Raw genomic sequence first — 24,903 nt, 5'->3', positions numbered from 1 at the left:
AACAGAGGAAGCCCTCAGTGAGTGAAACCCTAAGTAAATGTGTGTTTTCACATGGCATGGCCTGTATAGGACTCCATGAGCAACTGGCCTGTGGGAAACTGGCAAATCTGTCACTCATGGGCCAAACTCAAGAGGAATGGCAAAGTTTTCCTTGGAGTCTACAAAGACTTCGTCTTCCTCCTCCTGGATGTTTACAACCTCAGACTGACGGCGTTCCAGAGATCAGTCAATTCTAGCTAAGCCTCCCTACACTACACCTGAGAAACGCCGGGGTCCGAGGTAGAGAGGCAGCAGTAGCAGAGCCCTCCGGGAGCACACTCACTGGACAGGTTTGTGCATCTGCCCTCCCTCCAGCCCTCCACTGCTCCTAGCCAGGGTCTAACACACGCTACAGCTCACGGCGTGCATCGCCAGCCCAGTGCGCCTTTCTGATGACACAGTTTAAAGGGAATATGACCATCATTACAGTACTAGTCCAACTCACACTGCACACAAGTTCTGCACCTACTAGTTTCAGTTTTTATAAGACACTCTTTCGAGAAAAGAATTTATGAGCTCTCCTCATAGCAATAAGTGTCTCAATAGAAATTTGGTTGGGAGTTTTTGTTTGGTACAATACTTTCATCAGGATAAAAGGAAAACATTGCAACGCTAGCATCGGAATGCAAAGGGAAGAACACCAGAGGCTACAGTGCTGTGTAGGACTGGTCTGAGAAAACAGAGCAATGCTATTGCAAAGACAAACCTAGAGTTCTCCCCCAGCCCTCAACCACTGTTCAAATCTCCCTCGAAAGGCCTACTTCCCAGTGCATTCCAACAGTTAATGTAGACATTAAGTAATAAAGAGATTATAGGGTTCTTATACTTACTGGTAAATGTTCAAGTAACGAAGTTACACTCTCAGATACATATATTATACTTCCATCTGTCATGATCGCTAAAAAAAAACCATCAAGAGCCTGAAATTAAACATAATGGTCAGTTAAGGGAAAAGAAAGAAGCATTTTACTGGAGAGAAACAAGAAAAATGATGAAGGACTTATTGTAGAAATGTTTAGAGTACAGTCACAATGGCAGCTATTCTGTTGTCGGTACCTTAGTATACTGATTTTCTTGCATCTTTAGATGTGTCTGGGGGAAAAACGTCACTTTGGCTATCTACTGGAAGCAGGTTTCTAAAGGTAAGAAATCAATGTTTTGCCTTTATAGCTGCATACATACACTATATGATACAGTATGTAGTATAGTACAGCTTATCTGGAGTTGGTCACATCTCATAGAGTACACACAGAGAAGTGTGAGCTGGAAGTACAGGAATATAATGAGAGGAACAGAATGAAGGGAGAAGAACAAATTAAGCCTCCCCAAACTAAGCTGAAGCAAAATCATGTAAGGCCCAAACTCTTGGTAAAGGCATCTTTATTCTATACATAAAAGGACGCCAACAGAAGGTTTTATATTGGGACGGGGGCTGTGCTTCAATACTTGCAGTCTTGAAGAAATATATAAAACAAATTGAGTCAAGAAACATGCCTTGGGATACTCAAGAACTTAATGACACTGAATGAAATTAGTAGCAATAGGAAAAGAGAAGGGTCAACCAAGTGCTAAGAATTACAAACATCTTCAGGAGAGATGTTAGCTACAAGATTCAGTGTGCTTTCATCTGACAACCACAGGAACAGTAGTGGCCACTGAAATGCAAAGAGCTTCAATGAAGAAAGGGGCCAAAGAGAAAGCTTGGAAGAATCACTGAAATGTAAGTATGAAGAGAAAGAAAAGAGCCAGATAAACAGTAAAGGCAGAATCCAGTGTGGAAAGAGCTGGACAAGGAAGAGGGATGGTACAGTGACAGCAGATAGGCCACAGAACCAGAAAACAAGCCAATTTGGTGATTTGCCAAGAGCAATATCAACAGGAAGGCAAGTCAGTCACAACAAATTTAGAACAAGCTGACAACAAGAGGCTCTTATAACTCATTCATAACCCTGACAGGAAATATGAAGGAAGGACAATTATTGTAAAGGGCTCACGTACCAAAGAAACACTGAAAATCAAAAGAATAATAACGCAAAGGTAACAAGTCCACTTGTAAGTTAAAGGAGAGAAGATCACTGGTAGAGAAGCTGCCAGTGACTCAGTTAAACAGCTCTCTCTCGAAGGGTCACCAACTGTGGTAGGAACTGTGTGTGTGTGTGTGTGTGTGTGTGTGTGTGTGTGTGTGTGTGTGTGTGTTCCTTGTGTCTGGGCACAGATGAACAAACACACTTGGTACAAGTGGAAAGTGGGACAGCACATAAAGGATGGGACTGGGAGGGAAGGAAACCACCACAAGCTGGGCTTTATTTTTGTTATGTTGGGGTGTGTGTGTGTGTGTGTGTGTGTGTTTTGGGGGGTGGGGTGTTTTGAGAAAGCTTTTTATCGCTCAGACTGGCCTTGAACTCAGGTAAGCCACCATGTCCAATTTATTATTATTACTGGTGTCTGCAGTGCTAGGAAGTGAATGCAGGGCCTCGTGAATGTTAGGCAAATGCCCTACCATGAGGCTATACCTGAGTCTCTAACTGTTGAAGATACAGAAAAGGGTATCCTTATCCTTCCCCATCTCTCTCCTACTAGGGGAGGGATATGGGTCCCAGAGAAAACTCATTTTGAATTGTTCCTTACTTTCTAAAACAACTCAAACAAATTTATTTTTTAATAATGAGAGGGTTTAAAATCTTGAATTTAAGGCAACTCTTACAGTATTACCCCATTATGATTTAATCAGTAATTATTTGATTGCTACTGTGAATAGTCAAATTGGTAAAGAAAGGAAACCTATGCTTTCTCATGTGAGAAGACTGTCAGCATAGACAGCAGGTTATCTTTCACTGTGATGGTGAGCTCCCTCTGTGAAGAACTGCTAGGAACTGTGGGGCTTCTCTCTACAGAGAATGGACTGAAGTGAAGCGCTTCATCATTTAGGCCCACTCCTAGAGCTAAAGCCTGCTCTTTCCTCTTGCAGAGAAAAGTTTTAACTGTTTGCCAACTCATGGAAATCTTTTGAGTAGAGGAAGAAATTTTCCTTGAGAAGAATTTGAGAACTATGGAAGAATAAGGCAGAGAACATCCCCATATCATGAAGGACAACTGTGAATTATCCTTGTTCTTTTACTGTATGAATAAAGGACAACTGTTCATTACTTAGAACACTCTGTCTTTCATCTGGGTATCTTCTTGGTAACAGTGATTATTTAGTCTGTGAAAGACTACAATGTCAGTTCTAGGGAAGAAGACAGGAGTTCCTTGTGGATCTTGAGCAAAGATGAAGCTGACATAGATTGTGAGCCCTTGTCTTATAGACGACAAGGAAGACTATGAGCAGACAAGGGGAAACAGTATACAATCAGAGATAACTTTACCAAGATGACTGACTTTGTCCTGCAGCAAATGACAGATAGGCAACAGATGAGAGAGAGAAAAAAAAAAGATGGGGTGGGGTGGGGGGACAGAGACAGACAGACAGAGACAGAGTGAGAGAGTGAGTACAGTTGCATTCAAAGAATGGAGAGGCAACACAAGGAAATATTAAGACCTAGGTTCTAGCTATGACATTAATTAGCTTTGTGGGGGTAAACAATCTCCAACTTCTCTGGACATCGTCAGAGATGAACAAGCTCAGCTAAATAATCTAAAGCTCCTGCACCAGCAACACTAACATGTTAAGTAAAGATGGTCTAAACTCCTGCACCAGCAACGCTAACACGTTAAGTAGATGGTCTAAACTCCTGCACCAGCAATGCTAACATGTTAAGTAGAAGGGCTAAACTACTATACCAGCAATGCTAACATGTTAAGTAGATGGTCTAAACTCCTGTACCAGCAATGCTAACATGTTAAGTAGATGGTCTAAACTCCTGTACCAGCAATGCTAACATGTTAAGTAGATGGTCTAAACTCCTGTACCAGCAATGCTAACATGTTAAGTAGATGGTCTAAACTCCTATACCAGCAATGCTAACATGTTAAGTAGATGGTCTAAACTCCTGTACCAGCAATGCTAACATGTTAAGTAGATGGGCTAAACTCCTGTACCAGCAGTGCTAACATGTTAAGATAATGCGTACATCTGACACTCAGCTGAAAACAGGGAGGGCCTACTCAGCTACAATCTAATCAACATGACCACCTAAAAGTAATACAACTAACTACATCATAGTCTTGCCGATCAGATAAACTTTACCCAAACAAAACCAGACTATTTATCAACAAATCCAATCCTAATTTTATGATTTTCAATCAGAAAAGCAGGCTTGATGTATGTAAAATCACATGTGTACAAACATCTGGATTAAGGATATAAGATACACACCTATATACATACCCTTCTTCTTGGCCTATTACTTTTTAGAAATACATTTCCTCAGTATATACACAGAGTTTGAAATATTTTTGCTACCAATATAGCTCAGTGGGTAAAAGTGCTTGCTGCCAGGCCTGGCAACTTGAGTTTGATCTTCATAATCCACCTGTCCAAGGAGAGAACCAACTCCCACAAGCTGTCCTATGCCCTGCACATGTGTGCTGGGGCAAGAGTGGAACCACAGACATACTAATAAATAAATAAGTAGACAAACAAATGTAATAAAAAATTAAAAGTATTCTTTACATATTAAAAGTAAATACAACATTGTTCAGCTATGTGAATCTAAAATCTGAGGACAATCATAAAGAATTAACTTACGTTTTCAAATTTTTAATGTTTTCCCTGTTTTTATGTCATAACATCACTAGAATCTTTTGTTCATTTTTCTTTAATATTTATCTGTGTATGAAGTACATGTACTTTAGTAACTAATATAAAAGCTTCCTATTATTAAGAAAAAACTAAAGGTATTTAGCCTATTAGTAAAACATGTGCATAAGATTATTAATAAAATAATTTTTTGAGTTATAAGAAACTTTCCATGCCAATAAAAGCAAGCAGTTTATAACAAATACAGAAAATCTTATTGAATGAAAAACTGCACTAGGATTATAAAATAATGATGAATGAGTCATTTTCTTTCTTGTTATTGAGATTGGCTTGTGTGTACTTCTCAAACAATATTTAAAGATATATTTTTGTACAATGCCAAACTTCTTTTAAGAGGAAAAAAGGTAAAATTAAGACTGTTCCTTGAGTTGTATGTCAACTGTACACTAACAAAATGAGCTAATTTATCTTTCAGAGCTACCGAACATAATTGTGCATGGCCTCCTTGCACATCCCAGAAGCCTAAGTGACATGGGCACCTTTCCTGAAAACGCTGGCCCTGGATTTCCTTATCTCGAATACCTTTTTTTAAAAAATTCATCTATTTATTTTACATCCTGGCCACAGCTTCCCCCTGCCCCACAACCCTCCTCTCCATCCCCCAACTCCCCCCATCTCCTCCTCTCCTGCCTCCATCCAGGAAACGGCAGGTCGCCTATGAATATCAACAAAACACGGCCTATCGAGTTAGAGTAAGACTTGAGCGCCTCCCCATGTATTAAGGCTGGGCAAGGTGACCCGGTATGAGAAGTAGGGTCTCAGAAGCCAGTAAAAGAGTCAGAGGCAGCCCCTGTTTCCACTTCAAACACCTTAAAGTGGGTCTGGGAACTGGATGAGTTAACAGAAGAAAAGTACCCTTCAGTTTTAAAGTATAGGTTTAAATGCTTATGTTACACATATCTCTAACAAATTTTAATAATTTCTGGTAAATATACAGATAGAGTTCAATAACTGTTACACCCCAAAGTATAATCAAATAAACAAAACATCCTCTTACTGGAAAAATGTTCTGCCTTGCTTCAGACCCTAGTATGTATAAAAAAGCCATTTGAGATGTATGTATTATATACACATACATGGTACAGATAAATTCTTTATCTAACAATTTCATTTCTTACATCCATGATTTTTACACATGCTGCCCAGGCTAGCCATAATACCCCTGACCCACCCCAATCACTCTGCCTATCCTCTTGAATACTGGGGTTAGTACTTTTATGATTTTTCTTATCACTGTTACCTACAAAGTAAACCACCTGTTTACTATTTTAAGTTTCATGAAACTTGATACTAAATTCTGACAGTTTCTGTGCATAAATGATAACCTCATAATTCTATGTAGGGAAGGATAAAGAGTAGAAAAGTAAAGCTATTAGGTATGAATGTTCCAAAATTTATGTACATTGTATCTGACCGGGAGATGTTATGTTCTACATACAAGCAAAAACTGTTCTAAATTATTTTTAAAAGCAATTCTGTAATACAAGAATATCTGCTCACTTCCTTTTAAAAGTTTCTACTTACAGAATGATTACCTTTTAACACATATTTTCATTTGAAAAATACATCATTTATTACAACTCGTAGTTATTTTAGGCAGATGTCTAGTAGGACTAAATGCCGTGTCCTACAAAATTGATATTGAAACCTAATTTCCCATTTTGTTGTACTGGGGGGAAATAGCTAGGAAGTGATTAGGTGGTAAAGATGAAATTAGTGTCCCCATCAAAGAGTCCTTGAGAGCTCCTATATAGCATGTCTTTCGTGCCATGACACAGTAAGATCATCCATGAACTGGAATCAATAGTTCTCACCACATACCAAGCCCACTGGGGCCTCTTTACTAGACTGTCTGCCTCCAGGACTTCAGAAAATAAACTGCTGTTCACAAGCTTTGCAATCCATGCTATTATGGCACAGTAGTTCAGCTGGAATAAGCCAGACACAACTGACAGTAGAGTTTGTTGTGATGACACAGGCTATGCTTTGTCAGAAGGTAGTAGGTGGTCTCAGGTTGAAGACTCAGGAGCTATAGGTTTCTGAACTATATGAAAGCATCTCAAATTTTCAAATAATGAAAATAGGAAAACTTGGTATCACTCTACCCACATGGCATTATCTGCTTACAATATTTGATCAATACGCTGATCAATTGTAATTATACATAAACAGAGCTTATTACATTTACACTGAATTAAGACTTTTCAATTATTAATACTGCTAAAACTATACTAAAATTAACCACTGTTAAAATTCTAGAAAAATACAACTTTCAAAAATTAAATCTGGACATACCTCTAACATTAATTGTGTAAACTCTTCATTACTAAGGAATGTAGGTTTCCAGTCCTGTCGAATTTCACTAGCATCTGACTGTGCAGTGATTTCTGTAAACAGATTGACACATTAGTGGCATACTCTAACCACTGGGGGAGCACAAACCCTACAAGTTGCCTTCTCTTCCTACTCAATGACAAGAACAGGCAGTATTTACTGCTCTACCTAACAGGAGGCCAGGGTTTGAAAATGTGGAATGTTATTTTCTAGAACTTGGTCTGGATAATTTAGTATCACTTTCTTTGGGATTTTAATTGGAGGGCGAGGGGATGGCTTTGATATGCTCTATGGCGGACAGGCCTAGGTCTGTTTCCAACTTGGCATAATTAGCAAATAAAAGCAAGCAGATTACAACAAGATTATTCCAAACACTGTGAAGAATTTTTACCTCGTCTTCTCCTTGCCATTCAAATGGTACTATCTTGAGTAGAGATAAGGGATCAGCTCAGAGGAAAGGTGCCAATGGGACCAGCCAGTCTGTTTTCAACAAAAAGGGCCTATTTTTGCCAGGCAAAAGCTTCCTCCTAATCTTACGAGACTAAAGGAAGATTTGGGGCCAGAATTTCACAGTGACATTTCTTGCAGAGTGACTTGCTCAGCGTCTTCTTAATGTTCCTAACGATAGGGAGCTTGCCAAAGCTCCGGCGTCTCTGGCCTGGCACACACATTTACCATATTATGTCTTCATTTTGCTACAGCAAATAAATTTAGTTATATGAATGTTATAATAAATAATGAAATCTGAACTATTTACTGTTTAATAAATGTTTTCTTTTCTTTTTAAAACAAGGTCTTACTATGTATTCCAGGCTGGCTTCAAACTTACAACCCTCCTCCCTTAGCTTCCAAATGCTAGGATTATATGCAAACACTACCACGCCTCAGCCTTATTTTTCCTTTAATACTAAACAATCACACAAATTAAAGACCAATGACAGGTATGGATTCTATTGTTTTAATGTTTTGTTATCAGATACTTAAATATGTCATATTTACATACCAAATTTGGCTGTTACAGATGACTATACTGAACTATGACAGGTAACTAAAAAGTACAGCTACTAATTCTGTGAAATACAGTCATGCCCTTTAAATTGTTGTCAATTATATACACAATTAATTTAATAAGGTTTAGTTAATACAGGTCTATGTTAGATGAATAAATACTTTAAAATTTTCCCTGAAATTTACCACAAATTTCATTTTTGTGAGAATTATACATTCAATTTCATGGGTAAAACCTAGTTAGTGTCCAAATTAATGTTCTCTTTTTCAGGTGGTGGAAATGTATGCTTTTCACTTTATTTCATTCAACAATCATTTACTGAGCTCTACAATGTTTATGGGACTGATTTCCGTGAGTGTGCCATGTATACAAGGGGAGCAAGGACACTATTTACAAAGAGGCTCAATGTAAGTGACCGAAACGTTTACAAAAGAATCAGAAGAGAATGTGGTGTGTGTGACAGGATGCTAAGACAAATGAAAACATTCCCAAAGGACCTCATGTTTGAGCCCTGGGAACCTAATCAAATGGTATAAAAATGGAAACACCAGTTTAGGAAAAACTGGCCTGACAAAATGAAAATGAATCCATTTTAGAGGAACTGAGTTTGGAGACATGGAAAGTGCTATCTATAGTTAACTAGAAATGCAAGGATGAAAATTCTGCATCTAAAAACAGATTCATTAGTAGCTTAATACAGATGCACAGCAGCTATAGTTACACAATGAGTTATCCACAGGAAAGGGGGTGAGAAAATCAGATCACAAGGATAAGCCTTGAGAAACATCCCATTGAGAGAGTAGAGAAGGGAAGAGGAGGGAGGGCCAGACAGGAAGGGGAAGCAGAAGCAGAATGTGGATGCCATGGGAGAAGAGTCAGCAGCGGGCAGATCCAGATCACCAGGTCTAAGTGCACAGAGAGTACGGAAGAAGAAAACACTTCTGCTGCGTGGGGGATGGCTGGGTAATGTCAGGAATGACAGCATTTCAGAGTAGTGGCGCACACAGCACTCTAGCACTCAAGTACGAAGGGGAGGAAAGAAGGGAAGCAGAGGTAGTAGTGAGCCTCTGTCTTCCTAAGAAGGGCCGCAGTCTTACTTCATCTGAAAAAGCAAATATCCTTCTCTAGTTTTCACACAGTTCAGAATCTCCACTACCTAACTACCAAACCCTGTACAAGTGGGTTTTTTCCATGAATATTAGTCAAGATGATTTTCTTCTATCAATAAATATTTTTAGGTACTGTGTTTCTTTCCTAGACATACACTGAAATGACCTTTTAAAATGGCCCCAAACTCTCAGACACACCTACAGCCTCCCAATACACACATGCCCAGTTACACCCAAACCTCCTGCTTTTCCACTTTTGCACACAGTATCTCCTTTGTGTAAGCGCTTTCATTTATTTACTTAACCTAAGACTTAGTTTAAAAAAATTACCTATTTGTACACCTTGAAACATTCTTTCCTTTATGATAAAAAAAAAATCATTGTAAAATGTGTTTCCTAAGCTTATAGTTTACAAAAACTACTCATTTGTATTTTAATGTGTTTACACATTTGTGTCCTCTGGCTTGAGAGTCAAGAAAGTCATCCTAACTTCGTAAGGACCTAGAACACAGAAACCACTAAATGCTTGTTGAATGAAAGAAAGAACATACTAGGAATCTTTTTGTTTTCTTATCTTAAGCATCATACAGGTCATTGTGTTCTAAGGGAGAGTCTGCTACACAAACCGTACCCCTTTTACAAAGTCGATGTTTTACCTTTATGTCTGCGTAAGAAGTCAATGCTCTTCTGCAGGACAGTGGACTTGTCCATCTTCCTAGCATTACCAGGAAGCATAGACCCCAGCTCCTTAATGAGAACATTGAACTGATCTCTACGCTTCTTTTCAGATTTGTTTCTAGACACTCTATGAAAAAAGAAATTAATATGTAGTTTTTAAACAATCAATTTAATTACACAAATAGTTTCATGCAGTCTTCAATTTGGACATGACATAATATATTTCAGTTTACTTTCAAAAGGTCAGGAAACAATTGAATATAAACTGTATTCTGATCGTCTACACTTTTCTACTCTGCTAACCCATCTGAATACATGCAGGCATTACCAACGTAGTCACTATTTTCTAGTTCACATGGCTCACTACCTTTTTGCTTTGTCCTTGTCATCTTCTTCCACCAATCCATCAAAAATACTACTGTCATCTCTACAAGAGAAAGCAAAGGGAAAAGACTAAGAGAACTCAGTAAGCACCACCATCAAAGCAACAGGGGATCCACTCAGACTGACCCGCTTCCTAGGTGAAGAATGGATCATATAAATACAGGCTCAGAAAGCACAGATTGATTTTCTAGTCAAGTTTAATTACATTTAGTTACATTTTAAGTTTTTCACACATCAATTTTTATAAGCAGTGATACTCAGCTATATGTATGTATCAGGCTAAACAAGAATTTATCTAGTTTAAATATCCTATTTCAAAATTTTAATACCTACTGAATGACAGTATAAAATGACATCACCTGGAATTATATTAACTACAATATCATAACTTAAAAACCTTCTGAGACAGTCACTTTTTTGTTTTGTTTTGTTTTGTTTTGTTTTTCGAGACAGGGTTTCTCTGTGTAGTTTTGCACCTTTCCTGGAATTCGCTTTGGAGACCAGGCTGGCCTTGAACTCACAGAGATCCACCTGGCTCTGCCTCCCAAGTGCTGGGATTAAAGGCATTTGCCACCACCACCACGTGAGATAGTCACTTTTAAAAACACCACTATTCATAAACATCACAATTACTAGCTATGAACTTAGTCTTTCTGACCCATTTACGAGATACTGAGTAGTACTCAGGTATCAGGTTGTGTCCTGGATCTTACAGAAAAGTAAACAGGACTAATAGCTGCTCTCTTGTAGCTTATCTTCTAGTAGAAAGAACAGGCGTGAAAATGTGTAGCAACAGGTCTCAGTTCTAAAGGAGCCATGGTGTGGTGGTTTGAAGGAGACTTACCCCCCAAGCTCATGTACTTAAATGCTTGGTCCTCAGTTGGTAGAACTGTTCAGTGGATTAGAAGGTGTGGCCTTTTGGGGGGACATGTGTCCCTAGGGGTGGGCTCTGAGGTTTCAAAAGCCCCTGACATTCCTAGTTAGCTCACTCTCATTCTCTCTCCCTCCTTTTCTCCCTTCTCCCATGGTTATTAGGTCAACATGTCAGCTCTCAGCTCCTGCTCCAGTGAGATGGTACACACCCACTGTCATGTTCCCTGCTGTCATGGTCTCCACTATACTCTGGAAACATGAGCCCCACATTAAATGCTTGTTAAGTCACTTTGGTCATGGTGTTTTGTCATGGCAATAGAAAACCAACCAGCAACCCTGGGCAGTTGCTTTAGTCTGAGGGGTTAAGGAAGGACTTGTAGAACTGAGAACATTGAGTGAGGATTTAAGTGACAAGATGGGCACAACTGGAGATCTGAGGCAAAAGTCTAACAAATTACATCGAGAGACTCTTAAAACTAAGGAGTGATATCCAAGTTTCTGGTGGTTGGTGAGCTTTTACATGAATCCACCAGTCACATCATTCAGTCAAATCCTGCTGTGGCTTGTGAAGATCAATAGCCATTGAAGCATCTATTAGCCTCATTTTGAGATTAGTTGTAAGCTGTGTTTCATGGAGGCCCATGAATAGACTTGAAGGAGTCCATTTATGCCTGGGAACTTATTTTAAAACTCTTACATGTATATACATTTTTCTGATGAGGGAGTCTATAATTTTATAATATTCAGATTGTAAGGAATCCATATTAATCATCACTTCTTTATCTCTGTACACACAGATGACATCCCAGATGTCATAAAGTATAGAAAAGGAATTGAATGGCTGGCATGTCTTTTCAAGGAGGAGACTACACCTATAATCCAAAGCTATGGCCATGGTGAAGGCAAACCTCTCTAAGGACATTCCTTGCCCTTAAGTCTTATGCTCTGATACAAGATATATCTTTGTTCTTTAGTCCAAAAAAGGAGAAAAGTTGCCTTCAGATATCAACAGCCACTCTGTACAACTCTATTAGCAAAATCCTTAAAAAACTGGATCCATCATACAGTGAATTATAATGTAACCATAATTAAATAAGCTGGCTAATTCCTGACCTGTATCTATAAAACCTTGAGGATGTAAGCAATTCAATGAAATAATATAAAAGATTCTGTTCACCAGCTCTAGACACTATTTGCCCTAAGATTAACCTTTACGTGCCTGGAAGGGAGGGAGAGAGCAAAGGATGGAGAAAAGAAACTACCAAATAAAATCTGAGAAGTGAATTTTGAGACTCATCAAATGTGAGAGATGTTAAAATGAAAACAACCTTTGGAGTCTTAGAAACAAGGCTCGAGAGGTAGCTTAGTAGTAAAGTACTTGACTAGTCTACTAGGAGTCTAGTCTACTAGGAGTCTAGTCTACTAGTATTCTAGTCTACTAGGAGTCTAGTCTACTAGTGTACTGACATTCCCAGCACCAAAAGAACAGGGGAAAAAAGCCTTACAGTCAAAGAAAGAAATAAATGGGCAAGTTTATCTTTCCCCAAGACTCATCTATACAGGTTTGTCTAACGAAACAACAATCCTAATCACAGTTATGTCTATCAGTCCCAAGTGCTAAGATGCTTGCAGAGTTAGAGGTAGCACCAACAGACTGGGCCCTGCAGTCTAAAAGGGGCCAGGGAATCATTCATGAACATTGTTTCTTGACTACAACTCCCGAAATCAAGAATAAAAACTCATATGTAACATAAGCCCTAAGCTATTCACTTGGGCTTTTAAAACTACTAATCTACCTTACTTATTTCTTTTTGTTCTTTGTATAAATTGAATATAATGGCAATTACATTTAAGCATAACACTCCTATCAAGCTGATATAGAGCATTATTCTACGAGTGAATTTAAAAACATACCTGTCAACAATTGAGCTCATTTTACTACAGCTTACGGTAAACAACATAACACATTACGTTTTCGTCTTGTGGTAGACATTTGTACTTCTCCTTGGGAGAAAGAAAGAAAGAAAGACATGGTTATTAATTTTCTAAAACACTTCTACAAACTAATATTGAGAATACTGTAGGTTACTGTGCAGATTTCAAAATGAAGCTGGTGCATTATTTTCAAGCAAATTATCTTTGGGTAGGGAATATTTGAGGGTTTTTCTTCTAAAAGGAATATGGAAAAATTCAAATTCATAATGTATTTCTCTAAAGTAATAGAAAGGTCATTTTTAAAACTCAGTATTTATCTTACATAACTATAAACTGACTGCAATAATACTATCTAATAGATATTTGCTGAGATTTTATTTCCTGCTAAACAGCATGGTGGGCCTTGAATCAGCTCTACAGGCAAAAATCTTTAATGAGCAAGGAGACAGGTATCTAAACAATTATAATCAAATACACAATGAGGGCTACATTGTTCAGTGGCATCATCCTGACAGGAAGCAATCAATCAAGTGTGTCTGTGTGAATTATAGAGCGCAGCCTAGGGCACCGAGGCCTGTCATGGGTCCAGATTTGTTACTGAAAACGTGGTGCAGAGGCAGGAAGCACCCTTATCACCTCTGAACCCACATGCCCAGGAGAAGCTCACTGCTAGGACTACTCAAGTCTGAGAAGCAGCAGACAACAGAGCACAGAGGCCAAGGCTGAGACAGCAGGACAGTTCGTGACTGCTTGGGCACCAGGAGCTAGCACAACACTGGGTCTGAGAAAATCAAGAGCTTTTTTTCTTCACAGGCACGCTCCAGCCTCGTTTTAACTACTCGCACCTAAAGGGGCTGCAGGGAACTTGAGGGAGGCAAATCAAGCAGAGAAATAAGTGTCATGACGTGTTTCCTGCTCTTTCTACATCTCAGTAGTTAAAACTTAAAATGCATTGCTTTCTAACTGAGTCACAGCCTAAAACTCCTTTAAAAAGCAGTTTTATCTCAAGTCCTGAGTTAAATATTGATTAACAAATGACCTTATTTATAAAGCTCCTAAGTTTTGAGGTATAAGAAGTTTACATGTTGTTTCCTTTATTTAGAGAGGGATCACACAGTTACAGACCACTCAAGTTTACTTAAGTCAACCTTCTAGATCAAAAGAAAGGAGAATGGTAATAACGGATGCTGGTTCTATCACTCAGATAAAAGGGACAGTGGAAAAAGTATATAAAAAACTAAGGGGCCAAATCTCTGCCTCACATGTCATTTAGTAAGCCATCAGCACACTTAACTGTCAGAAAGGAGAAAACAGACCACCATGGAATGGGGATAAGCCTATCAGGAAGGACACTGCTGACTGTGTACAACATGAAGGAATCAAATGGTTTACAAGACCCACCCACTATTAAACTATTCTTTATTACCATCAACAGTAATTTTCAAAAAAATTTGCTCAGCTTATGACTACACTCATAGTCACACACTTAAGATTACGATCGTTCACAAGACAGCTTACAATCTTTATTCTACTTTTCCAGGCGAACTGATACATTTCATTGATCCAAAAAACAAAGAGTAAAATAGGTAGGACTACATACACCGCAGCAAACCTTTTTGAAGAAGTCAAAATAATAAAATAATGTGGTAATCAAGAAACCCACAAAACACCCAATAACCCAGGCTTTAAACAGCAAACTACAGTCAAACTTGCTCATCAGAAAGGTTCCATTTTAGACATCATACCATTTCCCTACACAAGCTCAAGACAAATTCCAAGTATACAGTCTACTCATATAGAATACATTTATTTATTTTTATAAAGTATTGACATTAATAGACCAGAATGATAAGAAATGTGTCTTTAAGGGATCAGTTGCAATTACTTAAATGCACAGTTCACCAAAATGCAAAAGGATCAAGCTAAAGCTAAGAATTAAATGTCCCTTTACATAAGCGCCTTGAACTCCAAGTCACAGATTTAGCAGGTGAGCATGTATCACATTACTATTTCATGATGTCAGGGTACTGAAGGCACAAGTACTGGTGTGTAAATACTACTTTAAAACCAGATTTAAATGCAAGCTTACCAGGGAATGACAGACAGCATTAAACCAAAAAATTCTATGAACAATTTCAATGTGGTAAACACAGAAGCATCTCCTACTTCAGCACACAGCAGTGCACAGAATTAGGGATATCTCAGTGTCTGGCAGTTCATCTTTGGAACAGAATCCTTCACATAAAAAGGATTCTGTTTTAAAAATAAACTCTGCAGCGTGTTATTAGTGGCATTACACTACTGTCTTTCTGAATCCTATCTGCTGTCACCCACCACAGGCTTTCCATTCCAACCGCTGTCACTGATCAGTATTAGCAGTTTATTAATGAGTACTTCTTATCATTAGAAGACGGATAAAGTGAGAGCCCACTTCTCTTGACCCACCAGCCTTCTTCAGGCACTGCCACTTGTTGTTGTCCCTTCCCCAGGAAAACAACTGTGACCTCAGTGTCCTTATTTCCATTCTTCTATTTCACAATCACCTGTACACACATGGATGAAATTTATAGTCGAGTGGATTTAGGAAACTTACTATAAAACCAGTAGTCCTTTGTTCTCTGACCCCCTGTCCCACTTTCTTTCAGTAATAAACTCCACTATTGTGAACATGTTTTGTTACTTTTGATTCTTTCATTTCCAGATGGAGTGCCTGGATAGTCATAATTTACTCTGACTGTCCCGATATATTTAAATTAGTCTCTTTGGCCCTACTGTCTTTTTAGGCATCTTTTGGTTAATTCTCCTGGAGAATTCACTAAATTAATTATTTTTAGGGAAGAGGATTTTTACAACTTTATCTTTATGTGTATGGGTGTTTTGCCTGTTTGTATATATGTGTAGCTCCCATGTGAAGTGCCCTCAGAGGCCAAAAGAGGACGTGAACTCCCCTGGGACTGTAGTTACAGGTGGTTGTAAAGCTGGGTATTGAACCTGGATCCTCTGGAAGAGCAGGCACTAGCCTTAATCACTTTTCTGGATGGTTGTAGTTTTGTTTTTTGGTCACCTAGACCAGTAACTACAGTTATCTGAGAAGAGGGAACCACAATTGCCACTATAAGACTGGCCTGTATGTACATACATACAGGAGTATTTTCTTAATTCGTGATTGATATGGGATGGTCCAGCCAATGCCACCCTTGGGCAGGTGATCCTAAGGTGTGTAAGGAAGCAGTCTGAGCAAGCCATGAGGAACAAGCCAGTAAGCAGCACTCCTCTATGGCCTCTGCTTCAGTTCTTGCCTCCAGGTTCCTGCCTTGAGTTCCTTCCGTGATGGAGTGTGACCTGAGAGTTCTACACTGAAATAAGTAAATCCTTTCCTCTCCCAGTCACTTTTGGTCCTGTTTTTAATCATAGCAATAGATACCCTAACAGAGACCATTGCTGAGCAATCTTTCCAGCGCTGAGGAATTTTTTTCTTTTTGACATTATGAACATATACCCTCTCACAACTTCCCAATATTGTAATTCTAAGTTCTTTTTTTTTTTTTTTTTTTTTTTTAAATTTTCAAGACAGGGTTTCTCTGTGTAGTTTTGTTGACTGTCCTAGATCTCGCTCTGTAGACCAGGCTGGCCTTGAACTCACAGAGATTCGCCTGATGTGCCTCCTGAGTGCTGGGATAAAAGGTGTGCGCCACCACCACCTGGCCCACATTAACATTTTTATAACTATAAATGCTAAGCCTCAGACTTCTAGCATTCACTTAATTTCCCCCTCTGAGTAGTTTTCCCCGTACTTAGTTGCCGCAGTGGTCTGAACGAGATGATCTCCCATCATTGGCTCATATATTTGAATACTTGTCCCCAGTCGTATAACTATTTGGGAAGGATGAAGAGATAAGGCCTTGGAGGAGGTTATTGTAGGGTCAGGCTTTGTGTTTTAAAAGGTTCCTGCCATCCCTGTCTCCTGCTTGTGGTTTGAAATGTGAGCTCTCACCTATTCCTGCAGTCGTTATGGACTCTTAACTCTATGGAACCGTAAACCCAATAAAATGCTATCTTTTACAAGCTGCCTTGGTCATAGTGTTTTATCGCAGCAGGAGAAAAGTAACTAATGGCTATTTGTTTTCTTTATAGCTTATCTAGTTTTGAACATACTTGGTGATTTACTACAAACGCATGACTATCTATACTTTCTGTATCTCATATACAGTAAACATCCTGCCATTTTCCAACTGTTTCTCCCAGAAATTTCTAATCTATTCCCATGACATCTGTTATCTACAATCAATAACAGTATTATCTAATCAGTTTATCTACTTTTTACTTTTCTCTCTACTTTTAATACATTACTTTTATTTTTCAACCTTTCCATTTAGCTCTCACTTATTTTATACTTGCTAAAGAATAGTCAGACTTCTGTGAATATCAGGAGCAACTGTGCAAGTTTCAGAGTCAGAAAAAGAAAAAAAAGAATCTCTTAAGTGTATTTGCAACAAATGACTCTGTTTTCGTATCACCATCACGTTCACTTCCAGAAACAAGAGTGCTCTCAACTCATGATCCTTTCGGAGGCTCTGTGGTGACAACAAGTTTCTCCAGATCCCCACTGCTAGTTTAAGGAACTTACTACATTTCCTTCTGCTTTTCAAGGTCCAATTTTTTTTCTCCCATTCTCTCCATCATCGTGAAGTTGTATCAATTGCAAAACTTATTTATTTATTTTTATTTAGTTGTGACTGGTTAATCTTGGTCAAATCTACTAGATTAAGAAACATCTCAGGCCGGGCGGTGGTGGCGCACGCCTTTAATCCCAGCACTCGGGAGGCAGAGGCAGGCGGATCTTTGTGAGTTTGAGGCCAGCCTGGGCTACCAAGTGAGTCCCAGGAAAGGCACAAAGCCACACAGAGAAACCCTGTCTCGAAAAACCAAAAAAAAAAAAAAAAAAAAAAAAAAAAAAAAGAAACATCTCAGACAGTGGTTCTCAACTTTCCTAACACTGAGACCCTTTAGTACAGTTCCTCATGTTGTGGTGACTCCCAACCATAAAACTATTTTCTTTGCTACTTCATAAGTGTAATTTTGCTACTGTTATGAACCATAATGTAAATATCTGAGTTTTCTGGTTTTCTTAGGTGACCCCTGTGAAAGGGTCATTTGACCCCCAAAGGGGTTGTAACCCACAGGTTTAGAGCCACTAATCTAAGAGATTAATGAAGCAAACCTCTGGTGTGTCTTCAGGGTAGTTCCAGGGTCAAATTTATCTTAAGGGTTCTAGCATACTGAACAGATCAACCCTTTGACTGACTCGCGGTATGAAGGTATTACTGAAAGGTGGCAAAAGGTAGATGAGGCCTAGTGAGAAGCAGGTCAATGGTGGCTGTATCTACTAGATCCTAGACTGCATCTTCTCTCCTGCTTCATGTTCTGCTGCCTTCATGCTTGACTTCCCAATGAGCCCAGAAACCCAAAAGCAAATAATCATGGTCTACTGAACTCAGATTCCAAAATACTAATCAAGACGACTGTCTTAAAGTAGCGTATGCTGGGCACTGCACCACAGTGACAAGGGAGACGTGAAGTTCAGCTGCACTGTCTGCCGTCTCAGTCTGGACGTCCTCTCTCTGCCATCACTTACGCTGCCCTTCTGTACCCTCCACTGAGACTGCTGACTTGCAACGGCAAATACTGCACTGTACATGCAGGGCTGCCTCCTTGACGCTCTGGACGATCCCTTGGTGGACGTGACGTAAGCGATCACTTCTGCACTGATTCATGATTTCATCTCTTGACCTCTAGTGCAGAACAAGCTCCAGCTTTTGTATTCACTCTAATGACATCACTTCTCCTATGGTAATACTAGTCTGTACTAGGGCTGAACACACTTCCTTTAAGCACGTCTTTATGCCAACAATTCATAAAGACTTCAAAGCCTCAACACAGACTGTTCTTTTTCTTTCTTTCTTTGGTGACAGGTAACACAAGGCCCAGGCTGGTCTCAAATTTTGGATCTTCTCCCTGTCTCCCAAACAGGCACGTGCCACCACATCAGGTATCACAATGCCTTCTTGACATATCTCTAGTTTGTGTGGGTGCATGCATGTATGCAGTGTATGTTATGTATATGCACATGCATGTGCGGACATGCACATGTGTAAACCACAGGCTGATAGCATGTTTTCTTCTATTGTTCTCTATCTAGCTTTTTGAAACAGAGACTGGCAGAACCTGAAGGTCACCAGTTTAGCTAACCTGGCCATCGAGTTGTGGGGGATCCACCTGTCTCCACCCCTAGCACTGGGGTTACAGGTGTACAGTGCCACAACAGCGCTTATACAAGAGCTAGGACCATGAGCTCAGGCTGGTCCTCACGCTTGCTGTCAAGCGCCTGCCCAGTGAGCCATCTCCCCAGTGAGCCACCTCCCCAGTGAGCCATCTGCCCAGTGAGCCACCTCCCCAGTGAGCCATCTGCCCAGTGAGCCACCTCCCCAGTGAGCCACCTCCCCAGTGAGCCATCTGCCCAGTGAGCCACCTGCCCAGTGAGCCATCTGCCCAGTGAGCCACCTCCCCAGTGAGCCACCTCCCCAGTGAGCCATCTGCCCAGTGAGCCATCTGCCCAGTGAGCCATCTGCCCAGTGAGCCACCTCCCAGTGAGCCATCTGCCCAGTGAGCCACCTCCCCAGTGAGCCACCTCCCAGTGAGCCATCTGCCCAGTGAGCCACCTCCCCAGTGAGCCACCTCCCAGTGAGCCATCTGCCCAGTGAGCCACCTGCCCAGTGAGCCATCTGCCCAGTGAGCCACCTGCCCAGTGAGCCATCTCCCCAGTGAGCCACCTCCCCAGTGAGCCATCTGCCCAGTGGGTCATCTGCCCAGTGAGCCATCTGCCCAGTGAGCCATCTGCCCAGTGAGCCACCTCCCCAGTGAGCCACCTCCCCAGTGAGCCATCTCCCCAGTGAGCCATCTGCCCAGTGAGCCACCTCCCAGTGAGCCATCTGCCCAGTGAGCCACCTCCCCAGTGAGCCATCTGCCCAGTGAGCCACCTGCCCAGTGAGCCACCTCCCAGTGAGCCATCTGCCCAGTGAGCCACCTCCCAGTGAGCCATCTGTCCAGTGGGTCATCTGCCCAGTGAGCCATCTGCCCAGTGAGCCATCTGCCCAGTGAGCCATCTGCCCAGTGAGCCATCTGCCCAGTGAGCCATCTGCCCAGTGAGCCATCTGCCCAGTGAGCCATCTGCCCAGTGAGCCACCTCCCCAGTGAGCCATCTGCCCAGTGAGCCACCTCCCCAGTGAGCCACCTCCCAGTGAGCCATCTGCCCAGTGAGCCATCTCCCCAGTGAGCCATCTGCCCAGTGAGCCATCTGCCCAGTGAGCCATCTGCCCAGTGAGCCATCTGCCCAGTGAGCCATCTGCCCAGCCACCATACAACTCTTCTACAGGTTCCCAACAGCTGAATCAGAGCCCCTGACTCTTTCCAGCCCTCTGCTTCACCCCCCACTCTCTCCTCAAGCTGATCTTCCTGTACACTCTGCAGTACGTAGGCACACACCAGCCCATTTACATTCTGTTCTTCAAGCACCCAGTCATTTCTGTTCCCACTGCCAATGTAGCTTCTTTTCTCCTTCAGAGCCACACGTGGCTCAGCACCCGCCATTTCACTCACAACTAAAATGACTTTTTCAACACAGCCTTCTCTGACTAACTTTATGAAAGGTACCCCCAATCTACTGTCCACTTTAATTTTCTTGGTAGTACTAATGGTTTGTTTACTGTTTGTCCTCCTTCAAATGGTATCTTCATGAGACAGAAATGGCTTCAGTCTTATTAACCATCATGTAGTCATTAATTAAAGTTATACATAAACAGTAACTACTCTATGGCAAATGTTCTGAGTTGGACTTAACAGAAAAGCAAAATTTTTTAAATAATGCTTTCTTCAAATAAGTATGCCAAGCAATATCTAAGTTCTTTTACATATTTTTTGCTGGGAAAAAAATCAATACAATGGAAGATTAAAGAACGCTTTTACCTTTTGCACTTTTTAGATCTTCAGAACGGATTCTCCAAAACCCACAAGCTCAAGGCCTTCCTCTGTATGACTGACCATCAGAACTCTATTTAAACAAAAAAAATAATGTTAAATTTATCCAACTTACATACAATTTTAACACAAAAACATTTTAACTGATTCTTAAAACACAGAAGATATAGAACTTTGTTGTAAAATAAACAATGAAATTGGAATTCTATAAACTACTTCCATAAAAAGAAAATAGTTTTAAAACTACAAACAAGGCCAGGAACCTAGGGGAAAACCAAATACCACTTGCTGACAGCCATGTCAGGGGAGCAACCAGGTGATGACTGAGGTCCAGGGTGTTGGCCCACCAGGAGGCAACCCCCTGGTGGGTAATTCTGTGTAAGGCAAGGCCTCTGAGACCACTGACTCCAGAATGTCTTCTGCTTCTGCTGTGTCTTTGCATGTTTGTTGTCGCTATCTCTCAACTCATATTTGGCACAGTTGAATTGGGTGTGGGGAAATTCCCCACTGCCTGTAAGGTAATATGTTTATTTCATGGAAACTTCCTGTTCTACTGGACAGTTTTACCTACAAATCATTATGAAGATGATTTCCTCCCTAAGCTGTACAATCTAACTGATAATAATGTTAGCTTATACAGAGATTTGATGAATAAAAGTATATATAAGGATATGTTTTGCAGCTAAATACTTATGGGTTCTACCTTAGGAGCTTCTTTAGATCACAACTCAGGTTAATGATTAGGAGAAAACTGAATTCCCTGGAAGCCAGGCTGGCCCTAATTCTCTTAATACTAAAAAGATACAGTTACAGGTCTCAATGTGAGATGTGCATCATTTAGCTGGAACAAACCCTTGTAATAACTTCAGGTTAGATCAGATGCTTTGACAATAGCTTTAAGATGAAAAAACCAGAGAACAATCTAATGCCCATAAGAACCCATAGCTGAGGTTAAAAACACAAAGCAGCCCAACTGTTAAGGTTGGTTGTTGATCAAAGATGAAGATTAACTTCTTGTACCCATTCCTGCACTCAATCTCCTGATATAAGAAACTAGTGATAGATGGGTATACACCCTAAAGATCTGAAGAATAACCAAACTGATTGCCTTTTACATACAAAAGTTTGTGTTTGTGATTCCTCTAGGATTCCTTGTAAGATTAACTCTAAAGATAGACAGCAGAACGATTGATTCTTTTTTTGCAGCCATGGTAGTTGGCTATGAAAAGATGCTGTCTACTCACACTCTGGTGACCTGCAATAAATTACTTAGACTTAAATGTTTATGGGATATTGGGATGACTTTGGTTTTAATCATGTAAGGGAGATGAAAAACATGTTAGCTGTACTCTGTAGGAATTTAGCAAAATCACTGTATGGGATAGAGATTAGAATGAACAGATGTTTTTTAGAAGTACCCTGACCTGGAAGAATCCTTGTGGAAAACAATGATTATTTTGCTGAAGGGGCCTTGCAGCCATCCCATGACAAAATACCTCAGGCACATCTGTGTTGTTGTTTCTCACTCCTTTTTGGGAGGCCCACCACCCAGGTCCCAAATAAATCACTCATGGTTTCTCTGTCTGTGTACCTCTCTTTGTTACTCCATTGCTTATTGTGTAGCTGGGTGGCTGGCCACTGATGTCCTCCTCCTTTTCTTTCTCCTTCTTCCTTTTTTCCCAGATTTCTCCTTCTATGTATTCTCTCTGCCTGCCAGCCCCGTCCATCCTTACTCCTGCCTTGCTGGACCTGCCCAACTTGGCCATTCAGTTCTTTATTAGACCATCAGGTTTTTAGACAGGCACAGTAACACAGCTTTATAGAGTTAAACAAATGCAACATAAACAAAAGTAACACACCCTAAAATAATATTCTACAACACACCTGGGACTCTGTATTATTGTGTATTGCACACAATGCATAATGAAGGGCTAGAGTGATGAAGGCATGTGATGCTCCCCAGACATGTAAATTAAGGTTGAGGACCTTAGTATGAGGAAATACTTTATGTAACAATCTATTAAGTACACGTTTGTATGGCTGTTCACCCCAAAGCCAAACCCAAGCCAGCCCAATGAGTCCATCAGAAGAGGCTGATGAATAAAGAAGGAAATGATCAAGAGAATGTGTGTTTCTTCCCTAACCCACTCAGATCGAAAAAGTCTTAGCTTTGTCAGTGATGTGGATTCCCTCTGAGCCCTGACTGCCCAGAGGCTGGTCCACTAGACAGTAATAACTATTGTTCTGCTAAAGGCACATATCTATAAAATGACTTCTATCAACATGCTATCTTCATAGATCGGTGTCTTACTTAACCATCATCAGAGAAACTTCCTCCTGCAGCAGATGAAAAGAAATACAGTGACCCAAAGGTAGACAATGTGAAGACAAAGACCTTGGAATACAGTCCTCAATGAAATGTCTCCATCAAATTCTTCCCCTCAGGGCTCAGGGAACCCTGGGGAAGAGGAGAAAGAAAGAGTGTAAGAGCCAGATCGGATGAAGATCACCAAGGAAATAAGGCATTTTAAATACCGTGGGCTGATGACAAATGACATCACAGAGGCTGTGGAGCATGCACAGGACTTGCACAAGTCTTTACCAGATGGGATCCCAAAGCTGGGAGGAGAAATGGACACAAGCCCTCACCCCTAGCCTAGAAGCTATGTCCAGTTGATAACTACTCAAAAATGAAAAAAACCCTTCTCTCCAATGGAGTCTGGGATATAAACCACTCTTAAGGGCAGGCCTCATGCCAGCAGTAGATAGCCAACATAAGAGTGAACTCAATGACATTTTGAAGGTTCTCTGTCTCATAAGGTTTTGACAAGGCATGTTATTTTTAATGTTACAGGTTCTTTGGTATTATGGCTTCTGGCTTTATGTTTTTAGGGAATTTATGTGTGTATGAACATATGTGTCTCTGCATCTTCCTGTGTATGTTGTACTTTTTCTTTGGCTATTTTTCTTCTGTTTGCTTTGTCCTATTTGCTTGTTTTGGCATTATTATTATTATTATTATTATTATTATTACTACTACTACTACTACTACTACTACTACTACTACCACTACCACTACCACTACCACTACCACTACCACTACCACTACCACTACCACTACCACTACTACTACTACTACTACTACTACTACTACTTAGATGCCTGTGAGCAGAAAGGGTGTGGATTCCAATACGAAGGAAGGTGTGGGGAATCTCAGAGGAGCTGAGGGGGAAATCAGATTCAAAATATATTGTATGAAAAATCTTCTTAATAAAAAGAAAGGAAAAAAAGAGCACAGAACAAAATATAAGCAAGATAAATCACTTTTAATTCTCTACAGAAATTGAACCACAGGTATTTTTAAAAACTACACAAGATCCTAATGAACATACAATATAACTAAATATACAGTGTGACTTCGGTAGCATAAAGCAGGAGGAAGATTCAAAAGAAAGATGAAAACAGTGAAAGCACAGTAATGGGAAAGACGGTAAGTAGTGCGGAGGAAGCCAGCAAGAAGAGGAGGAGAGCTAGTGAGCTGGAAAACAAGGGATTCCACTAACGTAGATTATGTCCTAGAGTGAGACAGAGGGTAGTGAATGAACTCAAAATGAGAAAGATCCAACCATACAGTATCTTAAGACTAGCTTTAGATGTAAAAGCACACACAGACTAGAACTAAGAGGACAGAGAAATACTCCACACAGGTCAGGTGGCAAACAAAAAACAGGGCGTATCTGGCCACACTT

The 24,903-nt window shown here is 40.3% G+C and overlaps 1 protein-coding gene across 10 annotated transcripts in view; it reads right to left on the bottom strand.

The window, feature by feature from the left end:
• Clock (clock circadian regulator) overlaps positions 1 to 24,903 on the bottom strand; it is an 83,571-nt gene that overhangs the window by 36,405 nt on the left and 22,263 nt on the right. For 6 of the 10 annotated variants that reach the window (XM_036200737.1, XM_036200744.1, XM_036200741.1 and 3 more), the window contains 6 exons: positions 21,143 to 21,227; positions 13,100 to 13,189; positions 10,296 to 10,355; positions 9,907 to 10,055; positions 7,094 to 7,185; positions 870 to 959 (listed from right to left, as the gene is read on the bottom strand). In XM_036200737.1, the coding sequence (XP_036056630.1) occupies positions 870 to 959; positions 7,094 to 7,185; positions 9,907 to 10,055; positions 10,296 to 10,355; positions 13,100 to 13,146 (438 nt within the window). In that variant the 5' untranslated portion in view covers positions 13,147 to 13,189; positions 21,143 to 21,227. The other 4 variants (XM_036200742.1, XM_036200743.1, XM_036200745.1 and 1 more) reach the window with 4 other exon arrangements.

The sequence above is a fragment of the Onychomys torridus genome, chromosome 10, assembly GCF_903995425.1.
Source record: "Onychomys torridus chromosome 10, mOncTor1.1, whole genome shotgun sequence".
NCBI classification, from domain to species: Eukaryota; Metazoa; Chordata; class Mammalia; order Rodentia; family Cricetidae; genus Onychomys; species Onychomys torridus.
The sequence above is the reverse complement of the archived record's forward strand: the minus strand, read 5'-3'. Positions and strand labels throughout refer to the sequence as shown.